At 42.2% G+C, this 23536-nt stretch overlaps 1 protein-coding gene across 2 annotated transcripts in view; it reads left to right on the top strand.

Annotated features, from left to right (window-relative positions):
- Positions 1 to 743: 743 nt before the first annotated feature.
- slc12a7b (solute carrier family 12 member 7b) overlaps positions 744 to 23536 on the top strand; it is an 86768-nt gene continuing 63975 nt past the window's right edge. For both annotated transcript variants that reach the window (XM_050056158.1, XM_050056157.1), the window contains exon 1: positions 744 to 1111. In XM_050056158.1, the coding sequence (XP_049912115.1) occupies positions 871 to 1111 (241 nt within the window). In that variant the 5' untranslated portion in view covers positions 744 to 870. The remainder of the gene's footprint in view (positions 1112 to 23536) is intronic.

The following is a 23536-nucleotide window of genomic DNA, read 5'->3' as shown; positions in this document are numbered from 1 at the left end:
ATAAAATAAAATAAAGAATAAATTAAATTAAATTAAATTAAATTTAAAAAAGTATTTTAACAGATATATAGTTGAGAGATCCACTCCAAAATATACAAAATAAATAAATAAATAAATTGATTGATTAATGTATTAACAGATGTATTTATCCATCTTGTAAGTACAATACACTGAAATTTTGTGAACATAGACAACACTTTTTTTTTTCTTTTTCTTGTATACAACCCTTCACTCCAACGCCACCCTGCCGGTCCAAAAAATAAAACAAAATTAAATTAAATTAAATTAAATTGAATTGAATTGAATTGAATTAAATTAAATTAAGAATAAATAAAATAAAATAGAAAAAAATTTAAAAGTATTTTAACAGATATATAGTTTAGAGATCCACTCCAAAATATACAAAAAATAAAATAAATTAATTAATTTATTGATTAGTTAAAGAAAATGTATTTTAACAGATATGACATTAATAAAAAAAAAATTATGAAATTATTTTGCTCACACAGTCTTGGAAAATTAGTTTATTTATTTTGATAAATAAATATTACAGAGATATTGAACTATTAAATTTGATGCAAATATCAGAACGCGCCCATTTTACAATTAACAAATTTCCAACACTCTGATTGGCTCCTGAGGGTGATTGACAGCGCTCCTCGGCCCTGTCAGCCAATGAGAGAAGGCGGGGGGCGGGCACGTGTGTAATGTAATCAATCCTCTGATCGGCTCGTGAGCATGTGTGTGTTCCGCGGTACGCTGTCCTGTGTGTTCACTCTCGCTGAGTGTGAACCGCGGAGGTGAGCCGGACAGCGTGTGTTCGCTCCTCCGTTAAAAGTACAAAGAAGAGGGGAGGACAGAAGGAGGGACATGGGGGAAAGGTTTGTGGTGGTCCCGGTTGGCAGAGGAGTTGGGGTCCCCGGGGAGGGGGAGCACTCGGACGCGGTTGTCGCTGACCCGGCAGGGGACTCCAGCGGCGGCAGCAGCAGCGGCGGCGGCGGCGGTGACACACTGGAGGAGAAGGAGGCGGGGGAGGACTCCGTGTTCGAGCCGCAGGACCCCAACGTCGTGGTGCCGATCCTGGAGTACAGCAGGGAGCCCAACAAGTACGGTAAGACAGCCGCCCGTCACTAACTCCGTGTCCCACTTCTTATCTCATCTGTCTGCCAGAGGAGGATTAGCCCGTCGCATTTCACTTGTCTGGCTGTTTGTCCTCCAGGAGTTATGTAATGAAGCCGGGGCGTCAGGACCCCCAAACCCAGCCTGTGTCTGAATACACTCACCTAGAGTCAATCTGGGTCACTAAAAGTTTTATTAAACAATATTTGGATAAGTTGTGAAATGTAATTTGTCACCAACACTTCACTGAGAGCTCTAGCACTCAATCACACACAGTTTAAACTGTTTAATTTGGATAAAACTGAAAATTTAATTAAGCATTATATCAAATTTTGCCACATCTAATTGAGCAAACTACCTGTACATTTGCCCCTCCTGTTATTTGCTGTATTTGCCTACTAGATGGAGGAGTTTTAGTCTGTAACAGAAGAAATGTGAGCTAGAATTGACAAATAAATTCTTTAATTTAAACCCGCTACAGTGTTGAAATAATCCTACATATAAGCAGGTTGTATTACCAGTGCTACCTTGTCATTTAAAGTCATATTAGTCTACTATGTGCTTCTGTTTCTAAAGGGAATTTCATCTTGATATATGCCATGATATTCAGTTTATGTGCGCACGAGAGGTCAGAACAACAATCACACATAAAAAGAAAATGTTAAAAATGAAGATTGCGTAATTAAATAAGAGTTCCAGACTAAGAAGTGTTACAAAATTGTGAATTATGTACAATTTACAACAACAAAACAACACAAATAAATCACTTAAGTGTTGCAAATAAGTTATTTTCAGATGTTGTTTGAATCACGATAATGCAGATGATGATCTCTGAACCATTACTTGTCTACACACTCTGTCCTCAAGCCTTGCTCGACCAGTTACTCACAAACAAGGTGCTTCTATAGCAACAGGTCGAGGGTTAGGAGGTGCTGGGATAATTGCCTGGCACACAGGCCGATCCGAGCACGCCGAATTACAGTGTGCTGATGTCCAAGTGTGTGTGTGGAGACAATCTGTTGTGGGTATCGATTGGTGATTGTTAGAGCACAGGCTTTTGTTAAACTGTGCTAAGCTGCTTAAATGAGTCCGTCTTAAGATAAGGTTTCTTTTGAATGCAGTTGTTTTGAGAGACATGGGTCACTACGTCCACACAGGCTGTTTCATGTGTCATAGTAACGTAGTTGAATAGAAGATGATTGTCAGGGAACAACTGGAGGTTTTGAGGCATGAAAAGTGGGAAGTATGGATAAGAAATGATTGGTTGTACTGGGCATGAATCACAACTTTCAACATGATACAATATTCTATTGGTTCTTTGGATACCGATGTGATGTTTGCAGATATCACAAAGTCTGCGACGGCATGATTCCGATTCAGTTCAGGCACCTCCAATCAATACGAGACGATGTCCTCGTTCGTCTTTTTCCAGGCTCTTACCCACCATCTTCCTGGTGCTTGAGCCTTAGCACTGTTTGAATCTTTAGGAAGGAGTTGTGCTTGGAGGGAAACGGTGACACATGTGTGCCATTGGTATTTCACAATAAAAGTATATCTTAAAGATGACTACATGTGTTGATGTTTTCACCTTGCATCAGTGATATTGGATTGTTGATCACTGAACAATACATTGACCCAGATCAAGGTATCATTACATCCCTGGCTGTGTCAGGGTGTTATGTTGGGTCCAACCCAAAATGTCTTACTGATCCAGGGCCAGAACAAGATGCTGGGTGGCTAACAGGTCAGTTTGTGGTTTCTGTGCAGACTCAGAACGATATTTGACGGCATTAGTTGAAATAAAGATAACAAATTCCTAGTTCTGTTTATTTGACATGTGAAATACTTCCGATTGTATTAAAGGCACTTTGATTTTGACTTCCATGGCTTGTGATTGTTGATTCAGCCACTGCAGGAATCTATATGATCTAACATGGGTACAAAAACCGGTGTGTTTCCATGTGTAGCTTAATTTAGATCATAGACATGCTGTCTTAAATCAGTAGCTCCACTTGAGAGGAGCAAAAGCAGAGTTCTTCCATGTGACTTCCTCTTCTATGATACAAGGACAGATTGGCACCTGTTGCCTGAGTTTTAATGCATAGATTAAATTTCATTCTAAATCAGATTAAGTTGTTAAGAAGCAGATGGGTGTGCACGTGCACCGGTGCACTTGGTGTAGCTTGTGTTTAGGGATGAACGGAACAGATACTGATATTGGATATTGGGCCAATACTGACTCAAATCATTGACAGTTGGGCTCATCTATTCAGTTCAGTTCTGTGTTTAACAATTTCAGCTCCGACGTTATTTTATATTGGAATTTAAATTCCTATTTGCACTAAATGTCGACACGTTTTTGTGACTTAATGTTTGTTCTTATTTTTGTATTTATTTTTTTTTACTGGAATTTCAATTTTCCATGATTTATTATTTTAATATTGAATAACAACATCTCTTGGCTGCGTTTTGTTTAACAAAGTGAGGCACGCAACGTTAAAGTCAAGCCTGATGTTGCCTTACACAGTCAAGAATGATCCCAGTCACGCACTGCTTTTTGATTGGTACTCCATATCGTCCAATTCCCAAAACCCAGGTTTGGATTTGGGGACTAGTGATGGGCAAAGCAGTTCTTTAGATGTTACTGAATCACTAGAATCAGTTCATTAAAAAGATTCGTTCAAAAGATTTGTTCACCGAATTGTTCAGTGCTTGGCGAGAGGAGCTCTGACCGTGTATCAGAGTCTTGAACTGGCAAAAACAGCTGATTTGCGGGTGGTTTTAAAAAAAAAAAATGTTTTCCCGGGTTCGGATCTGGGTGGAAAAAATAACATACGGGTCGGATCTCGGGTTTTAGATAAACACATCAAAATTAATATAAAATACTAAACTACAGATAACTATCTTGGTCATTATTTACTCTCTGAGGATCGCCTCCGCTATTTCGCAACGGTCATTGGTTCAGCTGTTTACACGCGTTTCACCATCTAATAACACAATTTGTGATTGGACAAGAGAATCAACATGGCTGCCACCGTCTAACAAGCGCCACTTCCAAAACAGTAAATAATTATCTAGGTATTTGAGAAATAAGTGGATAAAACGTACAACTATCACTTTATAATGTTTCTGAAGTGTTTCCCTGATGGATTACTTCTCTCCTCGATGGATTCTAAAAACACGTGACGGCTCGTAACTGCTGAACGTCGCTCTGGACAGAAAGTAAGTCTATTATTACACATGTAAAGTTCCTTTACATAGATTAAAAGTTTAAAAGCATTAAACGTAACAAACGAGTGCTTTTACACTCGTATGGGAGAAGAACACAGAGGGTTGATGATGGAGCTGAAGTCAGGTTTTTATTGTGAGAGCTGCTTCATTCAGGTCGTTGTTTACTCACTGGCACCTTAACTGTGGCGATATGCTGTTCAATATTCAGCCAATATGACCCAAAATGATTACTTTAAATCCGGGTTACGGGTCGGGCTGCGGGTCGTGTTTCAACGGGTCGGACCGGGTTGTGGTACTAATTGGCCTGATGTGCGGGTTTGCGGTTCGGGTGCAGTTTTGTACGTCCCCGGGTCGGGGCGGGGCGGATCTTGAAAATTGGACCCGTGCAGGACTCTGCTGTGTATTGCATAGTCCAACTCACTGAACTGATACACGGCTGAGCTGCTGCTGCGTCTTCCCTGCACTGGTGAGTCTCATTACTGGCCAGCCTAACGTTTTAAGTTTGTTTATCTGGAAACTAAGTCTGTTAAAACAATGGGAGGTGTGTGATTGTGTTCATGTGGCTTGACTCCTGGCTACATTAGCTGTTAGCGTGGAGAAAACGGTCGTTATGAAAGTGTATCACTGAGAAGAAATGATTTGAATCACTCAGGGATCGGGGTTACGTTGTTTACCGAGTGATTCATTCACCTAGTGATTCGTCACGCGGTAGGCAGTCCCTCCCTGCATCCTGGCTGACTCGCAACTCGCGAGTGATTCATCGTTCGCACGGACCAAATTGGCAGTTCCACTCCCAGCCTGCACGCTGGCTGGTGAGCTCAACTAAACTGAGAAATGAACAAATCAGTTCCGGAAGTGATTCAGTTCAGTACGTTCACTCAACAGATTTGTTCTTTTGAACGATTCGTTCGCGAACGACACAACATTATTGGGGACTGAAAAAGTCAGATTGGTACATCCCTGCTTGTGTCTGCAGTACGTGGACTCGTCCCGGCCTTTGCCTTGCATTTCTCTCGGCCAGACAGTGACAGACTATATTGTGTGTGATTGGCAAACGTTATAATCTCCGAAGTATTTGTTACACGGCTCTGAAGACGATTGTATGTCCTCTGAGGACACATAATCAGCTGGTGGTGGCACAATGGAAGAATGATGTCGAATGATTAGAGTTACCATGTTTCTATCACTTGTGCGTGTGTGTTAACAGTTAAGACGGACAAAGTTCATTCTGCCCTGCGGGGAAGTTTGTCCTTTTCTCTTGACCCAACGTCTACTGGACATTGACTTTCTTTGGGGATTTGGTCTGTTGAAGATGTCACTTGGAAGTTGTGATGGGTATTTTTACTACTTTTGACATCTGACATCTTTTGGGACTTGGAGTAATTTTAACACCTGTAAGTGCTGACTAAACTAAAAGTTATTTGGCTGTTGGACGGTGAGTTTGATATTCAACAGTTGGACTTGTTGGAGGATTGTTTGAAGACTGTTACTCTTGCTGCTGTGGGAAATGCAGGTATTAATCAGGAGTCATGCATCACTGAAGTATCTCATTATCGAATGTTGACCCTTTGTTTTGTAAGCTATTCCTGGATTTCAATTTCTTCTTTCTGCTACTGCTGTCAGTGTACTGCAATCAATACATGACTGATAGCAGGGGACGCCTGCTTGTTTACAGTAATCTATTTACTCACAGGCCACTGGATGCGTCTGCGAAATTACATTCCTGGATGATAAAGTTGACAACTACAGCAGGTAATGAGTTTACATAATGAATGGTCGGGCATTTTCTTTCACAGATGCACCACTTTTTAATGTTTGTAATGAAACAGAGCAACTTCTACGTACCAAGATTTTCTGGGTCATGACTACCCAGGCATTGCCGAACTAATTCGCAAATGCCAGATGAAATGAGAGGTTCCAATCTAAATCATATTTGGGAATTAGGCTGGAACCTTTGAGTTCATTTTTGATTTCCAGGGGGCGTCATCAGCGGACACAGACCAATCTGCCTCTGGATGCTTTTGGATAGACTTCGCAGTTAATCAGAGCAATGAAACATGATGTAGCACTGAGGGACACACATGCAAGTTGAGGCAGTGCTTGATCCGTGTTCCATCAGGAAAAAATGCCGTCCCTTCTCAAATGAAAGCTAAATAGTACACTAAAATATGTGTCTGAAATCTTTTCAGCCTGAGAATAGGTAATGCAGTTACAGAACCTTGATTCGTAATTGATCAGCACTGCTCAGTCTGACAGGTTAATGTGAGTCAGATCGGTGACGCAATCATTGTAACAAACCCGTCCCATGCTACACAAACGGATGTGATTGTCCTGCCAAGAATCTGGACCAGTGGGAATCTGTTTGAAAGGGAGGGGTGACCAGACGCATCTGCACGGGCCAATAAAACATGAGCTTGCAGATGCGTCTGGTTCCCAGGCTAGGTCATGACAGCTTTAATCAGGTGGATTGTCTCAAATGAAACCCTTACAGATTCCAGGTAAAGCAGACTGAGTGCGGCCCGTTATCTTAAACACATACAAAGAAGGTTTTCTTGACATTCCTCTGTCACTGATAAACAGTTTACGGAAAGGTTTTCAGATTTTTATCTCTTTTAGTCTAGCTGAACTGGAGAATTGTGTTGCTGTTGTCACTGAGGTTGCACAACAAATGTATAAGAGCGAGATTAAGCAACATGTCGTAAGAGGAAGCAGTGGTTATGAAGAAGTGGAATTTATAGAAAAGAGGGTACAGTTGGCTTGTTTCACTGGCTCGCCCTTCTATTAAAGCCTTGCAGGCAATCTATGTGCTTTCTACTTGTTCCTTGTTCAGTCTGTGATGCAGCAGCCAAGCTGTGACTAAAGGAAGTAAAAGGAAAATATGAACACAGTTGTGACAGGCTAAATATATAAAGTGTATTTTAGATATTCGAACAATGACTTTACACTGTATATCAAAGGATATAGAGATGTAATGAATATATTAATAGAGGTTTCAGGGTACAACAGACGATGAACCCTTGCTTCAGATACGTAGAATGACTGAGATTACATGTGGATTTATGAGGGATTAGGCTTGCACTGAAAGATAAATGAGGTTCTGCGGGGATAAGAGTCTCCAAAAGGTGTCGGAATTAAACTTCAACGGAGACCGACTGTCAATCTATCTCAGACAGTTCACACACTGGCAGATCTTTGGGGTTTTGAAACATTATTGAGGCTTGTTGCAGAGCGGCAGCAGCAGTTATCTACAGGTTTCATAATTTGAGATTTTACTGATTTTTACGGGTATTACTCATCATGTGTAGTATTACTCAACAGCTAAACAATGTCTTCCGTGCCTGTGGAGAAGCTTTAGTCAAGTCTGAGAAAATAACCCTGATGATGTGAAGAGTTTTTTTAGCCTGGGATCGGAGACTGCACATTTAACCCTACGTTTCAAACTGGGGGTGTGGAACTTGTAAGATGCTGCCATGAGACACGCACGAAAAGATGCTGTTAATGGCATTATGGGAAATGTACTGTAGGAGCCAGTGTTTCTGGAGATCACACCATATCAGGGACTACTAGTCAGAGTGTGTGCTTTGATTTAGATAGTGTCTCTTTCAAGTTTCCCAACTTTACCGAGCGGCAACCTCCCGGGCTGAAAGCGAAACCACCATGGAAGTGCCAGAGACCGCCGTTGCTTTCATGGCAAAACTTCTAGGCAGGGCTTGACGCTAACTTTTTTCCCAAGGAGCACATGTGCTCCTAAGTTGAAAAAGTAAGGAGCGCACAAAGAACTTTAGGGGCACAATGTAAATTGATCAAATAATGTGTTTTCTGTAATAAACGTGATGCAAATAGACATTTACAAGCAAAATTATTTAATGAATTTGTATACAAAATATACAGAAATGTAAAATCATCAAGTTTTGAAAAAGTATTGCAATTTAATTTTGTCTTTAATGTTATTATCTTATATATATTATCTTTGCAATATGATTATCTTATGTAATGTTATTACTATCCTAAAACATTCTCCAGGTCCTCTGAAACTCTGCAGGACTTATTTCCACCCTGCCCAGCAGCGGTACCGTGGTGAACGGTCCCTAACTGTGGGGAGAACGGAGCAGGCTTCCCTGGAGGTCCGCCGCTTTTCCCGGTCCCTCTTCTCCACCACACTTTGACTTATTCCCACCCAGCCGACAGCCTGGCCGTGGAAAACGGTCCCTAACTGCGGGGAGAACAGAGCAGGCTTCCCCGGAGATCTGCCGCTTAACCCGGTCCGTCTCCTCCACACTTTGACTTATTTCCACGTTGCCGACAGTGGAACTTATATTCATTGTGCTGACAGTGGCTTGGAAAACCGCCCATAACCATGTCACATGGGGAAGAGGGAAGAGGGAAGGCGGCTGGAGTTCCTCCAACATTTGCGGTTAGATTATCATATTTTTTTATTGACAAAAATATAGGCTGCTTCGGCTGTTTTTTTTTATGCGCACATGTGCCCCTAAATATTTTTTACAGTTCACACACACCTATTTTTAGTCACAAATGCGAGTGAAACGCTCGCACTGTCGAGCGCTGCTAGGCTCACTTCAGAAGTGGGTCGATCCCTATAGACCCTCGTGGTAAAATGCCCAACTTCACAGCATTACATTAACACCCTGGCACAAAAACTGTTTTGCTTGTCATGAGAACTGCGTAGGTGCTGAATTTTTAAATAACACACCCATTTACGTTTTATGAAGGGTAATAATTACACATATTTAAGCTGCTTGAGTGACAGGCTACAGTCTATGAGTCAGATCCACCCTTCGCTCCTTCACAGTTGCACCTTTTTGTCCAAATATGGTCATTTCTGTCTCCAGAAACCAAACAATGACCGCCAAAAAGCAGAACTCAAGGCTCCAAAACAAAAGCCACAAACCAGTGGGTGACGTCGCAGTGGCTATGTCTATTATTTTATACAGTCTAGGGGTGTGATAATATCGGTATGATTTTTAATATGATACTCACTCATACTGTGGCGTCCTGAATGTTTTATGAACAGCCCCGGACTTCTCAGACTCTTTTAGTGACTTACCGCTCAGAGGGAACTCATTCAGCGGCTCCTCTGGCAGCAGCACAGCGTCTCTCCCTCTCCTCTCTCACCATATGCACACAGGAGTCGGTGTCGTCAAGTGATTTTGTCATAAACCTTTGGGAATGTTTGTGCCGCTCGCTGCTGAACAAAAAACTCCATATATGTGAATGTGTGAAAGTTGTGGTGTTATAGCAGCCTGTCACAGGTTACAGCGTGATGATTAGAGGAGAAATGGCAGAGCATAAAGGTCCAGGTGGACAATGTGATAATGTGCAAATCAGTATCTCTGTGATTTCGTAGGCTAGTTATGTTAAAATGTGAAACCTCTGAAGTCCGGTCAGTGTTTCAGGCTGTCTTTTTTTTACTGTAAGCGATGTTATACATAGTCCAACTGTGACAGATATATCAAGGTCTTGAGGTCACTGAGTTGTGTTTCACAGTACAACCCTTTGGCTCCAGATTTACCGCAAAACCTGAAAGAGAATGGGACTATTTCTCAGCTGGCAACAGAGGTCACACAGTAAATACAGCGTACATATATATAGTTAGTGATTTAAGGTGGGTGCAGTATGAATGGTTTAGGTTCAGTAAATGAACGTCCTCACCACACAGCATTATGTCTGCATGCGTGTGTGCATTCATGTTTAAAAAGGCATGCACCTTGGGCTATCATGTGCTGCCCTCTGCTTTATTTGGAGCCCAGCAGTCAGCACATGGACACCAACTGGGCCCTGGCTCCCACTGTATCTACTCCTGCTCCTGTGTGGCCTCCCAGTGCGCCGCCTCCCCTGCCAATCCTACGTGGGATGTTTGTTCCAGTTGCTCCTTATTTACACGCAACACTCAAGACAAGGGGTGTGTCCCTCGCCGGTCAGACAGAAGGGTTTTCAGAGAACTCAACCCCCCTTTTTTGGGAAATGCACACAGTTTAGCCCAATCGTCAAAGTGGCCTTTTCATCAAGGGCATTAAACCACTTTAAAAGTTTACTTAGTAATGCAAGTTTAACCTTGAGGGAGTCTGTCTGTGTTAATTTCAACTGCAAACGCACTTGTACTCAATCTTGGCAATCTTGGGACACATAATTTTTCTATTACAATTGTTGAGCCACTAAATGATCTGACACATTTAGCAGTTAAAGACTTCATCAAACTTAATTTGTCACTCGTTATAAAGCCACTAGTTTGATATCACTGATTAGCTGTGATCAAATTTGCAGAAGATTAAGGTGTGGCTCCGTGATTACTCACTGGACTTTATGTGCCTGCAAGTCATAAAATCTTTGACAACTTTTTGTAGAGAGCTGAGCTGTGTCTGTTTTGCCACCTCCTGCCACAGCTCTTCAGGGAATGTTTTCTGTAGCTATCAGTGCCTTTAAAAATAACCCTGTGTTGTCCTTGGGAACCCATGACACGCTACACAATGCATAAGTGCATCATCATCTGAGATCCAGACGAGGTTTTTCCACAGAGCTTTACTGTGCTGCTTCTGTTCCCTTTTATTTCTCTCCTGGCCGAAATAGGATTCAACACAGCCTATAGTTTGATGGTGTGTGAGCCAGGTGTTAAAGCTCAGCTGCAAACTTGAAGTATAGGTCGACCAATACTAGAGTTTAAAGGCAGATAATGATATCTATATTTGGGAGTATAGAAAGTCTATAACGTCTTTCACAGTATATTTACCAGTAGTATTATTTTTTACATAAACAATAGTCTTGTTACTGATTATGACGATTTGTGTGTCTGTTTTTTTTTTGGCTTGTTTTTTATACACTTAGCAAGACATTTAAGAATGTAAAAATCAGCTGTGATATGTTACTGTACGTTCAAACCAGAAGCTTCCAAAGAGGCAAAGTCTCTCGCAGACGCCCAAGAAGCACGACTGTCCAAAATATTTGTGTCAGCTTTGGTCGCTCTAGTCGCTCATCACGTGAATCATTGAACGTTCGATCGTGCTTGTCAATTTAAAGGAGCCGCAAAGTGGACTACTGGCTTGAAAGCAGCGTAGTTGCTGCTTGTTGTTGTCGAGTCAAAAAGCTCATAGTTGGCCTACAGAAAGTTATGTTTGGTCAATGAAAACATAAAACGTATGTCATCCCATTCAAATCAAGCAAGGAAGACTTTGCATGCTACGTCACAACATTAGCCTGCACCTCTCTCCTCTATTACGAACATTACACACTTTAAAACTCACCAGACCAACCAACTGCCTCCGCAACACGGTCCCAAGCCCCATTCTTCTTATTTTGGTCTCTGTAACCAAACAGCGACACATTATAAAGGACTGAGTGGGTACGAACGCAAGTAATAAACTTCTCAATATCCATCGTCAGAACAAGTGTGCTGTAGGAACCAAAGTTACATGGCTTGTTCTCTGGGACCCGCTTCATCGAAGCACATCAGCATTCCGATTGGTTGCCGCCGAACCGCGTCAGAGCTTATTACCATAAAGTTAAACAAGTTTTAACTCCCCTCCGGACTGCTCCGGTCGCTTTGGTCGCCCAAAACCAGGTTGCCCAAGACGCCAGACTCGCGTTGAAAATGAATGACTTCTGCCTCAAACCTAGTTCTAACTAGCTCTAGCATCTACACCAATTCAGTATATATGCAACAAGCTAATATTGGCCTGGCTAATTTGTTGGTCTAGCTTGAAGCACCTGTATCATATACTGGCTGTGTTTCTTGAGCACTGGCTGGATGGATCAGAAGACGGGCTGATTAATCCTGACCTTGAGTTACTCAGTACGTTTACTCAGTCAGATTGAAATCGTACTAAATCATATTTCTTGTATACAGTCAGTCGGACCTAAACTGGCCTAGAAGCTCTGAGCATGCTGCACACTTTCCGCCCCTTGCTTGACCGGAAGTCGAATAGCATTAAATGCGTAACGGAAGAAGAGAAGAAAAAGAAAAAGTAAACATACAGCACGTACGAGATATAGTTGTCCAACATGGTACCAGTTTTCCGCTAGCTAACCATAGCTAAGTTGTTAGTCGATTGTTTGGTCTGTGACGTAATAGGTCAACCGGAAAAAGGTCCAGTACTATCAAGCTGGAAGGGGGCATATCTCCACCTATCGTAGGGGAGTCGGACATACTTTGGTCATTAAATGGATTCCCCTCTCGTGCTTGTATACTGGGACAAGGACAGTGGTCCAATTAAATGGCCCAGTCGAGCTATAACAGTAGCTTTATTTAACTGAGCATGTAAACGTACTGAGAGTGACTTAACCACTAAATGCATTCATCAGCCTGTTAGCATTACGGCGTTGCTCCAAATATGAGTGACTCTGAGTTCAGAGACTGAGGTCGGCAAAATGCAGTACACAAATTAGCTTATCTCAAGCACTAATGAATCTGTCCTCTCTCTTGCGAGCAGAGATCAGTATACCGAACATTCAGAAATCAGCCTCTCATTTTTAGCCAGCATGGTTATAATGACAAATGTTGACAGATCATATCAGCTGACACTAATGAACATTAATTCCATAAGTATCTTTGTTACAGGCTTAAATTAAACTCGTCAGTTGTCTGGTTAACACGCTCTCAGCAGTCAGTGTGTACTCGGCTAAAGACTGTTTCTATAATTAATAAATCCAACAGAGTGAACAGTGTTTCAGTCACATTCTCCAAATCCAGTATGATTTAAAACATTTTTCAAGGAAACCTAAAGTGCTACATTTCTCTCTCCCTGCTCATAAAGCCTCTGCTGGGACAACACCCAGGTTCACAGTCGGCTGGGTCTAATCTGTGTAACGGCAACAACTGAAAACTTGCTGATGCAGAAGGGAGTTTGCACTGGGCTGGCTAAATTCGAGTCGCTGTTTGAGCAGCTGAAGGTCCGTCCCCGGACCATCTGCCATTGTCTGTGCTCTCGCTTCAGCTTTGTTTTTCTTGAACAGATACAACGTCACGTTACTCGTAGACTACCACAATAAAAGCAGCAACTTTTTTTACACTTGTACCCACATAAGTCGGGCAGTAAAAGTGAATTAAATCCTCAAGTAAATCAATTTTCCTCCAGTATATGGTCAGGTGTTCATCGCTCACTTTGAGAGGGATACAACACTGGTACATCTTAGTCTTTAAAGTCATCCTAGGCTTATTTCCTACTTACTAAAACAGTCCTAATCTGAGGTTGCACAAATGGCTTAAAGTGCCTTTTATCAGTACAGTCTGGCAAAACAAACCTACTGCAGCCCTTAGTCCTTAAATGATCTGCAGGCCGAGCTCAAACCTAAAACCCTTATCTCTTTAAATTGTTTTTAACTTAGAATAATGGAAGTTATCACTGCTAGCTGCAGTTTCAAAGACAAAACAAGATCAAATATTGCTGCCTTGTTAATGCACTGACTATTTAATGTAGTGTATTTTTTTGCCGCACCCATTGTTGGGACTTGATGTCGTCCTTTTATGTGTTTGATGCTGCTATTTGAACCTGTCTTGGCTGGATCTCACTTGTAAAATAGGCTTTAAACTCAATGTGTCTTCGTAGTGTAGCTTATGAGTAGCTTAATTAATAGTTCTAATCTAGGACTTTCAGTATTTGGATGAAGTAGCTTGTGAAAAATAAGCTGTGTGAAATTTCGAAGCTGTGACAGCTGTGTCAGAGATACATATTTAATCAACATTTAGGTATTGGATTGAACTTGATAGTGGCTGATACCCAATATCTAAGGTCTGGAATCAAGATTGGGGCCAGAAAATCGTATTTGTGGCATCGCTAAATGATAATATTGTGCACAATATTTGCAAATCAAAGCACCTGTCTCACTGGATATGGAACCTCTGCTGTAGTCCACCTGAAATCCTGTCCTTATCTCTCCTCATGCTCTTTACATATAAGTGAAGCCAGTGTTTATTTCAGACACACATCGCATGTGGTCAGATTGATAACAGTAACAATGTTCCAGCAGCTGAAAGCCGCTGCTACTGAACAGACGTCGTGGGAAAAACTACTTAACATGTTTTTCCCTGAAGGTCTTCTACATTTGTTGCTGGTAGTCATGGGGTTTTCCAGCTCTTGGTCAGCAGTTTTTGTAAGGCTAAGTAAGGCATTTACGCTGACTCATGTTGGCCTTATTGCCTTTGCTGTTGTGATAAATACTAATGGAGGACGAAATAAAGCTAAATGAGGCCTTTGGAGAGCCAAGTCTACCCTTTAAAATTACACCAGGAGCTGGTAAAGAGTTGTGTCGACTCAAATCAATAAGTAGAGAGTGGACACATAAACATGAACAAATTATATTACAGCTTACTGTACAGTCGCAATTCAAACACATTTGTGTTACTGTCTCAACAAAAAGGAGTTCTAAGCATTCATTTATGTTTAATTCCTGTGTAGATGTTCATGTTATTGTGTCCACCCCAGGTGTATGCGAGGGATAAAGACAGCTAGTTACAGCAGGAGTTCTTGGTTGTGGCGTCGGTGGATATCAGATGTCAGAAATGTGTAGGGAGACGTGTGAGTGTCATGTTCAGCCCGCCTCTGAATGAGGAGCCTAAGGATAACCTCCTGAACCCCTCCCCTCTCACGAGCAGCCAAAATGACTCCAGCACGGCCAAAAGCCAGAGATGAAACCGATACAGTGGAAGCTTCGGTCGTTTCCAGCATCTCTCATGACTCGGACTGAGCCTTCCGCCCAAAAAGGAACTGAACGGACAAAACGCTTGACTCGAGCCAACTTCTGTTTTTGCTGAACTTAGTCAGTGGCTGATATTAATATCTACCTGACATATCAGGAGAGATGAAAGACCAAGCAGAGCTGGGGTCAGGTTCCCATCATATGCCTGACTTCATTTTCAAGCTCAGTGAAGGGTTCCTGTAAGTGTTACTGGTTTTGAAACCACAGATTTCCAAAGAATTTTTATCATTAGCGTCGCTCCACTTCATTGACTTGGATTGTTTATTATTGTAGATTGAGTCGTCCACTCCGCTCTGAACTTTGTTAGATATCTGTCTTCTATTGAAAACTGCAAACTAAGAGTGTAAATAAAACATCTGGAGCCAGATGTGTAGACGATGTGTACACACAAAAACCCAACTAGTTTTTACAAAAGAAGAATGTGCAGAGAGAGTGATAGCAAAGGCTTTTTACATTTGAATGAATAGCTTCCCTTTTATCTTCAGCTGTGATCCTATTTCTTTATTATTATTTTTTGTACTATTTATGCCTTTATCAGATAGGACAGACCCAGCGTGAGGTGGAGATGACATGCAGCATCGGGCCACGGGCTGGAACCGAGCCCACCGCTGCCTGCTCTTCCCACTAAGCTACGAGGTGCCCTCAATTATTTATAATCCCTCTGACGTTTGATGACAATGATTAAGATAACACTGCAGATGATGTTTTGCAGGTACATGGGATGAGCTAGTCACACTGGCGCTATAAATGGCCTCAGCTGTGCGAAATGGTTGCACGTAAGCGATCGGTGAAATTACTCTTCTTCTTTGCCCCTCTTTGCACTGACAGGACTCTTAAGTGGTGGAGCAGGCAGAAGTATAGACATGCAAGTGATTAAAGGCCTTTCTTCATCTTCATCATCAACCTTTTTGCTCTTGAAGGGCATTTTCTGTACTTTTCAACCTATAATGATGACAGTTAATCGTGTGCATTCAATGCACATCCACTAAAAGTGCGTGTTATTTCCACTGACACGCTCCAATTGTTGTTTTAAGTGTCTGACGACATCTTAGAAAGGACCTTACAGAAGTCAACTTTAAAGACCATTTTTGTTTTACTAGAAACAGCCTGAAATCTGTAACGCCAAACCAGACGTGGGGGAAAGTCACACATGTGCAAGTCTCAAGTTACTTGTGGTGAGAATCAAGCAAGTCAAGTCGAGTCATTGCTCAGGTCAAGCAAGTCACAAGTCAAGTCATATGTCACATACAGCAAACATCTCCTCACGATCCGCTAGCATGTCCTCTGAATATGCAGTGAAAAGTCCAGCCAGCGCGAAACCAGCGAAAGCAAGCACACACACAACGCGGTGCTCATGTCTCACGGTCTCACGCAAGCACACACACGTGAGCACGGTCCACAGAGAGGCAGTTAGAGCTACAGGCTACAATGAGGCTAAAAACAGAGTTCAAATGAAGCTCAATTGTTTTTCCAAACAACTTTTTATGTCGGGGCTTCAGGACACTTGGATCACTACGGACGAGCAGTATGGAGATATTTTGTGGTTTCAATTATGTGTTTTTGGACGTTTGAATCTGGGGCGCCGTCAGCCTCCATTAGGTGGAGTTGTGCTGCTACCTCCTCTCCCCTTGGATCTCCGCAAGTGTGGTGAGGACTCTAAAACTAGCTAGCTCCATTGTGTTCGATAACATTGTTGAACGTAAACAGAAGTGACGCCCAACAGTGCTTAGCGTGCCTTTAATAGTGAATTAAAGCCAAGTCCTTTCGAGTCATCAGTCTCAAGTCAAAGTCAAGTCTCAAGTCATGAATACAAAGTCAAAGTCAAGTCGAGTCTTTTATCAACGTTAGTCAAGCAAGTCTCAAGTCATCATATTTGCGACGTCATAAGTCATGTGATTCGAGTCCCCCATCTCTGCGCCAAACCCACCAGCCTCAAAAAATAAACTGCAGTTTTATCATCATAAAACACACCTCATTCAAAATCCACAGAAAACAAAAATAAAACTCCCAAAAACCATTTTGGTTCATTTTTCCACCATTTCAACAATCACCGACTGTGTTATAGGTTGAAACAAACCTTTAATTTATTGAGTTAGATAATACGCTGGCTCTATACACGCTAAAATTACTGTTTAGTTAGATAGTCTAGAGGATTAGCTGGTAACGATTTTGTTTCTGGTTAAACAAAAAGGTCTGTCTCTGTAGGGATCCTTTCCATAATGTTGTCAGACATTTGGGATAACAATCTGAGTGTGTCAGTGGCAAAAACAAGCTCTTAAATGCTCTGAGTGGTTACACTGCAGCCTGATTCGCAGCTAGCCGCAGAGCTCTTACTCAATACCCGACTAATTTCAAAGACTGTTGACTCTATTAGTCAGTTGGACACAAAAACATGGTAAACCAGATTGCCAGTTATTTGTTAAAACAGTCCCTGGAGCCAAGACAAGATTCATCCCCAATGTGAGCCCTAAGCATATTATCTATGAAATTGATTCGTAGTTTTGAAATAAGCCCTGACTACAAACGTCACAGCATCACCAGAAAGAAGTTCCAAAGGAGCGTGTTCGCCTTCAAAAGACAGGAAAGTGTCACCTGAGCCTGTTGTGTCAAATCCAGTTTAATGGATGACTGGCAGGCAAGTGTGCTGTCACCTGAGATGGTCGAGGTGTGGCTGTCCATGTGTGCAGCACAGTCATTACAGTCATCATGCAGTGAGTGGCATTTACCTCTCCTCAGCTAATTTACTGTTGAATAGCAGATTGTGACGAGTGGGATTTTTCCATCATCATCATCACCTCATATGATTTTTCCCATGATTTACGTCTCGCTGCAGACCAGCTCACCTTCAACACCCGGCTAAGGGCTCCTTTATAGACCAATAAAGAGAAGTCATGGAAATGTTTCAGAAAGGAAACTGAAAGATTCAGACGCCACAGTCACATTGGAAAATCTGACTGAAGATGACGGCTGGCATTGTTTCCCCTCAGTTTCACTCGAGTCAGCAGTTACAAAACAACTTTTCCATTTGCAAGTTTACACCTGATTGCGCAGGTTACTGTAAACACAGCTTGGTTTTGATCGGTGGCTGATTTTATTGCAGCCTGTTGGTCGAGGTGTACAAATTATAAGACAAAGAGTTGGTCCTTATTTTGTCATGATGGTGGTGTAACTGGTGTATTACTGGATGTGATCAAATGGGGGCAACAGAGCATCATTAGTAGACCCCAGTATCTGCTGCATGATGAGGGGAGAAGTCAAATTGAAAAGCAGAACCACAGAAGTCAGTCAAAGATGGACTTCTGTCAATGCATGTGTTTTTATTTAGTGTACTCAAACTACCAATAGATCCAGTGACAGACATGGTACATAAGGGTCAGGCTTATTCACTGCATGCGACAGTTTCAACTTCCATAGAACTGTGTTATCTAACTTACACAAACTGTTAGTTCCTTTCAGATGAGAGAGAGAAAGATAGCGTCAGACGACCGAGAAAAGTTCAATCGTGAGCTAAAATACTGCCGAACGTTGGTTTTCATTCATCAAGTTGCCAGAAAATTGACTCCAGTGAGATACCCTTAGGTTTTTTCTGCTGTGACAGCTTGTAGCGTAGTACAGAGTTTTCTCTTGTGTACCCTCTGTCAGTCAGCACTCATGCAATGCAGTTTGAAGGAGGAGGAAGTAACAGAGAGAAGGAAGATGCCATGTGACACAGGCCATGACCCAAACTCACATGACTTGGCAAAGAGATCATATATTAGCTGGCCGATTGCCTTTGGATGTATGCAGTTTATATTGTGTGTTACACCGTTTTACACTGCATTATTTGGAATAATAATCCCCACAGGAAAGCTGTGCTTCCTCCGACTTCCTCCAGAGGGCACTGTCAGCTACTGGTGGGGATTTAAGGTCTCACTTAAAAGCTCTTGAGTAGGGCAGACGGATGATGTCACAGACGAATGTAGTTTTCTGACTTTGCAGCTGTCAGATTGTATTGCCCCAGTTCTGCAGAACAATGCATACTTTGTAAAGATTCAATAAGTATTTATTTAGAATAAAAACTTAGCTCAATAATGGACATATTTTTTGTACTGATACCTGTCAATCACTTGGGGAGCAGGTTTTCATGTTACACTTTGATCATGTGTTGTGCTTTCAGATTACACGAGTTGCATCCACACAGTAATTTAACACATTTTTATCTTTCCTGTCCTTTATTAAAAATACTGAAATTCCTTTTTTTCCATTTTGGGCCTTTAAACATGCCTTCACAGTCTAGTGCATCATGATTAGGGATGCACAGTATTGGATTTTTTGCTGATATCTGATATGCAACAACTCATTTGACTCATAACCAATACCGATATCGATATATCTGCATTTTGCCCTGCCTAATTTGATCATCAGGTCTCTTCTGTAGTGGAATAACATCATATCATGCATGCATACTGTTATCGTGATGCCCCACCAGCAGATGGAGACATGAAATGCAATATTTTTTAATTTATGTAGTATTTATTCATTGTGCCTAGTAAGAAAAAGCATATTGGCCGATATTATTGTGCGTCCCTCATGATGCATCAAAACCTAAACAGAGAAAAGAAGCAGTCAAATTAAAATTGAGTTAAATGTAAGGTCATCAAAGGATGCAAATCATGGAGTTTGGAGGCTGAACAACAGGTGGAAGTATCTGCATTTTGCTCGGAGAGACAGGAAGTGTCCATGAAAAAGAGATCAGAGCTCCTCGCCACACCCTGATTAGTGTCCTTGGGCTGCACTTGGTGTATCTGTTGTAAGTCTAGTCTCCTCCCATCTTCCCTGGGAGAATCAATCGATGCATCTATTCCTGGATTAGAAACCTGAGCCTGTGGAGAAAAAGTTCAGCTCAGTGGAACTGGCGAGCAGATAAATTCATCGCTGTGTGTGGAGCTCATTCAAATCACAGACTGTATGTGCAGAATTTTCATAACCCATGCTTTTCCGTGCAGTAGTGATCAGCTGTTTTTGTTAATGACTATTCCTCACACATCTCCAGCTGTTTGTGACTGACTGACTGACTGATGACGCAAACAGGTAACAAAAGGCCTGATTGATCAGTCGCCATCTTGTCTTGAACTTAGTTTGACAAATAATGATGCTGGTCTGTCGCATCTTTTGTGATTAATTTCTTAACCATATGACAGTCCAAAATATAGCTTCAGTCCTTTCTCTGTTAAAGAGAGTACCATTAGCCAGCACTGGCTTGTCTATAGTATTGTGTCTATAGTATTTTTTATGTTGGGCATGTTTAAAATGCTTGCATGTTGTTTCTTCACTTCCTTAGACACTATCCAGCGTGTACATCCACTTTCCTGTCCTGAAAAATCACTGATGTAGCGTTCAAACACACTTACAGTCCATGGATATACATACTTTTACCATTTCCGATGTGGAATCAGTCCTCAGTGAGTTATATTTCCTCACAGGAAGCACAGAGAAATCCCCAATATCATATGACTCCAGTGAGCGCAGGGAAAACTGCGTGCTGACCGCTGACCGGCCGACACTTTGGAATTACTGTACGTCTAAAACATTCCTGTACTTATTAATAACTGCTCTGACTAATAGCACACAGTTAAGACGTTACATTTAGTGCTTTGCTAATTTCCCTCCTTTGTCTCACAGAGCTGTTTGTGCATGAGCTTGTTCTGGTTGATTAGATCACCACGGACATGTCCTTGACTGGTACAGACCATAGACTGTATCAGAATAATGGACACAGGACCATGACGTCAACCAGAGTACTCCACCCACCAATACCTGTACAGCTCAGTACCAGAACCAACCCGTTACCCGTCATTATGTCTACAGCCCTTTTTAAATAGGAATTGTATAAATTTGCAGGAAAGCCCAATCAGTCTTTTTTCAGCATTGGCAGTATAAAAACAAAATCGGGGAGTGCAGCGAAATGCCGCCTACCTACTTTTGTTCATACAGAATGTGCCTTTTTCAGGGCAATGGGGGGCGTGAGCAAGTAACAAAACGTGTAGCTCAGCGTGTGACGTAAACAGTGACGTGGGAGGGAAGCTGCGGCTGGTCAGTCCTTCGGCGACTCTCTCGTAAGTCGGCCCGTTCTTCACCGTCCCCGTCATCGTTTGCGAGGGCAAGGAGGGCGCGCAATTCCTTGTCTCCCCAGTTGCTCATCTTTACAGTCTGTGAGGTTTGCGTTTCCCTCTTGCTACTAGCTGCTCGCTAATTCCTGCTATCAGCTGTTATCTGTTAGTCCACCGCCAGTGGGTCGCACATTGCGGCGTCATCAACAGCTCCTCCCGTGGCAGAAGGGCGGCTCGTTCTTTTTAAACCAAAAAGGTTCCTCAAATATGACTACCCTACGTGGCGGAAAATTGGGCACCTCGGATCAACTCACCAATCCGGCTCTGTGTGTCTAAACGCTCGCAGGTTGCCGGCAAAACGGCCCAACATTCGCCAGAAATCTGGCAGTGTAAAAGGGGCTTAAGTCAAAGCTGCACCTCCTCGCACCTGTTGATTAAAGTCCCACGACCCCTACCTGTAATTAAATATACACAGGCAACAGCCACTCACATTAAAATGGGTTTCCCGTTCTTGACTTGAAACTAAAATGTCTTTTTAGTCTCTTTCACTGGCTGCGCTCGATGCCAGGATGGTGAAAACATTTGGCACAATCACTGCCAGGTTAGGAAACATTTTCGCGTGCTCCTTCCACCACTATAAAGTCTTTAAAAGACCCTCCTTGAGTATCTTGAACTCGATGAAGGCTGCCACCTCATCCTCGGGCTGCAAAGTTTCATCCTTAGAGTCTTCCAAGTCAGTGACGAATGTCACAATGGGGTCAAAGGTTCAACTTGTGTCACTGACTTTCAGAATAGAAAGAATTGCAGCTTGATAAGAGTGATTTAGATGTCAAAATAATACACATATACTGCACATCTTTTCCATTTGTTTTATTTTGAAAAATATATATCCATTTTTGTTCTCACCTGCTGCCTGCCCGCTGTAGTTCAGTTTCACCCCTGCCTGTACCCATGACTATTTATTTATTTACCTGTCACGCAGCTTTTTGCAGGTTACCCAGGACTCTGACGTGACCCATTTGTTTGTGGATTTCCTTTTTAAAACCTCAAGTTTGGCATTTTGGCCCTCGCCATCTTGGATATTTGAGCCAGAAGTGACCTGAGGTGACCATGTTTTGACGAGAGCGTGGTGCTGGGGAGGAAAAGCACAGTTGTATTCGATAACATTAATGATAGCTGCACTCCACTTGAGGGAGGTCCTGGTATTGTGCATGCTGGCTCTCTGGAATAGCTTACTGGGACACTTAATGGAACCGAGCCATCTTAATGTTTAGCACTTCCGCATTGGTTATTTTTCAGCCCTGGAGGTTTCTGCTTATTGTAGAAAGTCACTTGCAAAGGACCAAGACAATATTAGACAGTGCCTCTGCAAAGACTTAAATCTTTATATTTTGTTTATTTCCTCCTTCCGTTGGAGCAACACATGAGTCTATAATGAAGTTAGGTAACAAATACCCCTGTGCTCTTGTGTTTTCATATCATGCTCTGGCTGTGAGATCAAGCACAACATGGTGGAAAACTGTCTGAGATTTGCTTATGTCACAACATTTTAGCCCAGTTTTCAGTCTTCACTGTGGATTGTTACGAACTCTCTCATGAAAGGGACATTGTCTTCGCGGCCTGGATGCGCCCACTGCCCCTGAGAAGCAGTCTGACTGTCTGGCCGCTTAATCAGCGGATGCCAGTTACATCACTGCTCATCCGCCGAGCAGGGAGCAGATAAGTGCTCTCTTTGTTACCTTAGCAGCACCACAGTACACGTCAGATCATGGTATTGATTAATGCCTTGCTTTCAGCGCACACAGAAACAGTCCCAGTGTGTAGAAAGGCTGCAGACTGTATATTAGCCACTAGGTGTATTCACTCCACATTTGATTTGCCTGTAGCGGTCAGATTTTTGCAGCCACACCCACTTACTGGACTTGTGACATTTCATTGAACCCTGACCTATGAAGCTGGAAGTCGAACAAAATATTTCTGAAATACCTGATTGGATGGCTGGTGCTTTGCTGCCTGAATTTAGGATGAATTAATCGGTTGGTTCTTGTCATTGTGCGAAGGTGTCCCAATATTTCTACATGTCACTGTATATCTTTAATGTCTTTATTTGTGTTGTTGCTCACTGTAACTTTTTCTTATGCCGCTGTTTTGGCCTGGTCTAAAAGAGTTTGTTGAACAGGATTGGAACAGCATTTTAAAGAACCAAAAGAAAACATCACGGGAACTTAGAACGAGACTTTACAATAATAAACAGGGTATACTGGTCCCCCTCAAGGTTATTTAGGATGAAATTAAGGGCGCATTCACACCAGGATAGTCCGGGGGATTTGGTTCGATTGGGGGGAAAACGACCACTGACCAGGAAGGAAAAAAAGCAGGAGGAAGAAGAA

The sequence above is a fragment of the Epinephelus moara genome, chromosome 11 (assembly GCF_006386435.1).
Source record: "Epinephelus moara isolate mb chromosome 11, YSFRI_EMoa_1.0, whole genome shotgun sequence".
Taxonomy (NCBI): Eukaryota; Metazoa; Chordata; class Actinopteri; order Perciformes; family Serranidae; genus Epinephelus; species Epinephelus moara.
This window is presented reverse-complemented; position numbering and strand designations above follow the sequence as displayed.